Source organism: Limulus polyphemus, unplaced genomic scaffold (assembly GCF_000517525.1).
Source record: "Limulus polyphemus unplaced genomic scaffold, Limulus_polyphemus-2.1.2 Scaffold1197, whole genome shotgun sequence".
Taxonomy (NCBI): domain Eukaryota; kingdom Metazoa; phylum Arthropoda; class Merostomata; order Xiphosura; family Limulidae; genus Limulus; species Limulus polyphemus.
The window spans coordinates 121,634-127,598 of NW_013666807.1; the positions used below are offsets into that span (position 1 = coordinate 121,634).

Sequence of the window (5,965 nt, forward strand, 5' to 3'; positions counted from 1 at the left end):
CCAAAAACTATGGTTTTTATCATTAAATGAAGATATGGCCTAAAGATGCTTTGCGGGCTTTACGGCATAAATACGTTTCATTTTCCCGGGCCTCTGGGTAGTCCCCCCCTCCCTTCTATTATAGTTGATGTAAACTGTGAAAGAATGTAGCATAAAAATAATATGTTTTTTTTTTCATATTATTATACACAAACGTTAAAACTGTTTGACGAAGAAAATAAAACAAATTTTATTTTACTTTGTCAATCTAATGTTAGTTCAGAATTTTTAACTTAGGTTGAATTTTTAATTTTTTATCTTTTTGTTGGTTATTAAAAACAAAAAAAACAGTAAAATTTACCACATTAGATAGGTTTAAATTAATATTACACAACTTCAACATAAATTTACTGTTTCAAGATCACAAATACATTGTTTTTTAAAAGAAGTCGCTCTGTGTTCATGTTTCATGTATCACCTCACCAATCTGAAATAATCCCAGGGTATTACTGTATTTTCCCATTACCAAGGTTTCTTAACCAATGTTTTTAGAATCTTATACAATTTAATAAAAACTCCATTACAAATTTTTGTATCATCTTTGAGAATTTTTTTTCTGGTAAGATGGTGAATTAGATACATATATATATTTTAATTATATGCTAAATTTGGAATAAGCACAGCTTACTTTCTTCTGTCTGAGGTGCTGAAAGAATAGCACTGTGTTTCTTCTTCACTTCCTCCACATTGGTTTGAATTTTTTCTATATTTTCTCTAATTTCTTCAACCTACGTTTCAACAAACTTCATATTAAAACGATGGATTTAGGAATTGTCTATTTTTACGAACACATTTAAACTATAGATACGCACGAAAAACACACCTCTGAATAAAAAATGTCATGTTTACCTTCAAATTGTTTAATATACAAATGAAATATCTGGAAAAGTGAACTGGTGTATAGATACAAGTTTACAATAAAAATATTAACAATTGCCAATATAAACTAATATTTTTTTATCTGAAATCATTATACACATAATAATTAATTTAAGTACCAGATAGAACTACCATAAACATTTGAACTTTACTCACCATAAATAAAACAAACTGTATTTGAAAAATAAGTAACATTAATCAATCCTTCATTTTGATAAATATAAGGAGATCTATAAATTGCTCTCCTCAGAACAAAAAACACAAGGAATAAAAAAAAATTTAAATTCTAACACGGGTTTACATTGTGATTGTTCAGGAACTGCTGCAAATCTAATTTAAAAAATCATTTACAAGACCTTTAACACACTTAAGAGTCCTTTTGCAGTTTGTCATAACGATATGCACATATAAACCTTAAGCAGAATTTGTTGTGATTTTGTAGCTGACATCCAAAATAATAGCTCATTCTCCCACAATTCACTATCCAAGCTTCGACTGTACTCAGAATAAAAGCTTATAAGTATTGCATAAAAACATAGCTAATAATCCATATTATAAGTTCATAATTTTATAAGGAAATATTTTTAAAAATCCTGAATTTCCCCTAGTGTGTAAATTGTGACATTTTCTCTCTAGGCAACCCCCTCTTCTCTAATTTATTTGCCACCCCTCCAAGAAATATGAAATTTACTGTAAATTACTCATTATAATATTGTCATCACTCAGGAAAAGCATAATTTTCATAGCATTCAATCATATTTGGTTACAAAGCAATAAAACAGAAAATCAGACCCTCTTCTGATGCCCATTTGTTATATCCTCTGTTTCAGAAATTGCCAATAGTTCTCTCTGACATTCAATACTACATTATTTATATCCAACAGAAAGCCAAGGTTTCATCTATTAAATGACTTATTATATTACATTGTTTTCTGTACAGAGAATTGTAAATATTGCTTTCAGTACAAGCTTGATTCCCTTGGGAAACACATCCACTAGCTTACATGAATTTGTAATGGCTCTTGTCACATAGTTAGAAAGCCAGAAAAATTGTGATAGTCATGGGATATTGTCTACTTTGGTGCATTATTTAATCAAATAAAAATTATTTAGTGCAATACTACCATTAGTATAAAAAAAGTAAGGTTAAGTGTCATTGACAGCAAAAAAAAATAAGGTCAATGTAATTATTCCATCTGTAAGTTAATAAATAAAGACAATTAAAAATGATACCATTTTATGGTACATACCTCGTGTAATTAACAATTACCTAACGTGACAAACAATCTGATCAAAAATACAGCAACCCTTCCCAATCATATTTATAGCTTTTACTAATCCACTGACAATAATTAATCCAATTATATCTATCAATACAATATACTGTCAACTTTTTTTTTTCATTGTTTTGACACAAACTTTCAATAACAACAGATGCGTGTCATTGGTACCGACATACTCTTGGCAGCAAAATTGGAATGAGCATGCTGATTAGCTTATGCCTATATAATGTATGCCAAGAATGGATAAAGTGTCTCGATGGTTTGATTGGCTTACACTGTGAGTTTAGAAACCAAGTGTTATGATACTATTTGTTGCCTTTGACACAGCTGGTGAACGACCGAGCTGAAAATAAGGTTGAAAATGAACAATTTTTGGTGATGAAACTCCACAATCTTCAATAATTAATTTTGAAAAATATTAAAGAAATTGGATAATTGCACAATTTCATTATCAATAAAAAACACATCAACTTCTATTTGGAAAAATGTAAATTTTATTGCACTGTTCAGCAGGGTGAATTTAATTTGTGAGTAAAAAACATCTTGTTTGGAAAAAAAAAAGTTTAAATGGGACTTTACGTTTAAAAAAATAAGTAAATTACAACACTAATGTAGTTATAAACTCAGCAAATGGTACTCGGTGATATATTAACATACATAGGAATACCAGAGCTAATACACAGTAAAAATTATGCTTCATACTTTTAGTTTTTCAGCTTTGAATACAATAAAGAGTTTCATTAAATTACAACACCAATGTAGTTATAAAACTCAGCAAATGGTACTCAGTGAAATATCAACATATGTAGGAGTACCAGAGCTAATAAAGCTAATACACAGTAAAAATTATGCTTCATACTTTTTGTTTTTCAGCTTTGAATACAATAAATAGTTTCACCTCTTGGAAGAACTCTTCCATGTGTTTCTCACACGTGCTGTCTTCCACAGAAACAGCCACATCATCATCCCCTTGAGCCTATGAAAGAAAAAAAACGTTCATGTAAAAAAAACTGATTCTTTAATTATAACAAAGATAATGACACATTACTTGCACAATCATCGTTAAGATGCTAAAGAAAAAAATTAGTTATTACAGAACAGATACATGTAAAGGGGAAAATTTCAAATCTAATTTCAATTTACTTTCATTAATGTACTATGTACAGAAAGGTTTAGGTTTAATGTTTACAGTCCATATAATCATATATTTAAAGAACCTGATCAAAACTACAACACTTATAAGTAACGACTTAAAGGTAGCATAATCAAACAAACATTACAGGATGTCAACAGCTTGTTCTCCATACAAGTTGACAAAAAATGTTTAAAACTAGGAACATTATAGAAAGATAACTATTTATTTTTTGGTTTTAAAAAGCTAATTATAACAAATACAAGTATATACTTACTAGCATGCAGTCACACACATAAAACTCGTGAACCTTCTAAAAAAATTAGGTCTGCTATTTCATAAACGTTAGAAAGATAAATGTAAAATATTTGAATTTAATAAAACAAAAAATAAAATATCAAAGGTTTCATAAGTGAATAAATTTGTGTCTAACTTAATGTTGCTAAAAATGTCAACCTTTTCAAGATTTTTTAGACTAGCATCATTTCTTTTCCAAATGGCATTTATATTTTTAGTCTTACAATATTTCCTTAAACAGAGTAATTATTTAGTTTCATTTAGTTTGGTTAAGACTTATGTTATGACCACTCGGTTTAATATTAGTGTTAGGTTTAACTTCTGTTTTTAGGTAACAGTAGTAATAGGTTACTAAAGTTATTTAAAAAGATATTAAAACAATGAATTATCACAAATTTTGGTTATTTAAGAAGGAGAATTTATTTATTTCAGGAGTTAAAATTAATGTTTCTATCATTTGGTAGGTGCTGGGGATTTAATAGATTAGCAATTAGTTACTTGTATCGAGAAATGTATACAAAGATACTGGTCTACTTCTATGTGTCTTTAATTAATAAACAATGCTAACTTCAATTGATTTTATGCATGTACTGTTTCTGGAGAGAGGGTATCAGTCATTTAATGTTTGAACTCTATATAGTTATTAAACGTTGGTGGAAGCATTTCTAAGAATCTATGAATGAAAGCAAAGAAGAATATGTTACAATATGTCACTACATCTGTCATGTCCAGTGCTAACGAGACCTTTTGCTCAATAACAGGGTTCATCAGGCTGGCTACGTTGTGACAGATGTAACAGTTGTCTAGGCACTATTTATATTATCATTTTTTTGTGGGCAATGAAGCTTACGGTGTGAACTAGGTTAAGTTAAATGTCATTATTATAAACTTTATTTAAGTCATGTCCAGTGCTAACGAGACCTTTTCCTCAATAACAGGGTTCATCAGGCTGGCTACGTTGTGACAGATGTAACAGTTGTCTGGGCACTATTTATATTATCATTTTTTTGTGGGCAATGAATCTTACGGTGTGAACTAGGTTAAGTTAAATGTCATTATTATAAACTTTATTTAAGTCATTTACAACTCCGATTTTAGGGTAGATGTTAATAACAAATTATCATTTATTCGTGTGTAAGTACTTCTCCATTTCTACACTTTTATTTATAAAGTAACTCTGGTACAAACTAATGAACTTTGTACTTATGTTTCAAATCTTTCCATGTCATTTTTTTAGTTCTGATCAAATAATTAACACACATGGGACAAGTATAATTTAGTGAAATTCTAGTAACCAGTTGTTGTTTTTTTTTCAATAATTAATTAAATTATTAAAAATTTATCTTTTGTATGACTTGCATTACTTTATCACATTTTCTACTTACAGTTACAGTAAAGTAAGTAAAAAGTAAAATCAAAACTACTTTTAAGTATTTCAGGACAAAATTATTTGAGCAAGTAAACATTATTAGTCTACTATTTTAATCATATTTATAAGTAAACAAACTAACGTTATGTATTCTTCAAATTTCCTAAAAGTCTTTTTTCACAACACATTAAAAGAATAATTTTTTATTGTTTACCCTTCATAAGCTGGAATTACAAATATTAGCTTACTACATTTTGAGTGCTTTCTTATCTTTTAAGTTTCAATAAGATTTTAAAAAGAAATTACCAGTGGCTTCATTCTGTTACTGAACATTGGCAGTTATAAAGTAAATTCTTATTAGTACCAATATTTTTGAAACAAGTGCCAAAACTATATATTTAGTACTAGACAAAATACCAGATAATGTAAACAATACACTAAAATGATAGGTCCTTAAACCTGTTGATTGTTTTTTCTGGTCGGGGTTGTGAAATCTCTCATCCAGTGTTATTAATGTATCAGACCATGTTTCATAAGTTGGTTTTTCTGTATCAGGGTAATTTTTTTTTTCTTACCAAAAAATGAAATGTTTATTATGTCATGGAATAAAGAATTAATGAAAACAATAGTTATTTTTGCTCAAAGGGAACTAAAGTGTCTTAAGTGCATCTAAAGCATTAAAATATCTTATTTTGTAATGGAAACCAATGTAAGCAGCAAACTTAAAACCCTCGTATCTCATAAAATACCATGATTAATTTAATTATAGTTTGACACTCACTCAAGCAACCTTTTCAGTTTTTTGAACATTTGCTAATAAAATATATAACAACAACATAAATAAAAATATAAAAATTACCTTTATATATACACCTGGAAAAAAGTTAAGCACCCCCGTGTTTTTTTCAAGTGATTCAGATTCGACGTTCTTGTGACTGATTATAAATTACCATTCAATCTAAACGT

At 28.5% G+C, this 5,965-nt stretch overlaps 1 protein-coding gene across 4 annotated transcripts in view; it reads right to left on the bottom strand.

Annotated features, from left to right (window-relative positions):
* LOC106462560 (syntaxin-like) overlaps positions 1–5,965 on the bottom strand; it is a 33,890-nt gene that overhangs the window by 25,776 nt on the left and 2,149 nt on the right. For all 4 annotated transcript variants that reach the window (XR_002611297.1, XM_013922497.2, XM_022389850.1 and 1 more), the window contains 2 exon segments: positions 3,100–3,177; positions 668–767 (listed from right to left, as the gene is read on the bottom strand). Coding sequence is in view for 3 of the 4 variants with exons in the window: in XM_013922497.2 (XP_013777951.1) it covers positions 668–767; positions 3,100–3,177 (178 nt within the window). In the remaining variant the exon portion in view is untranslated.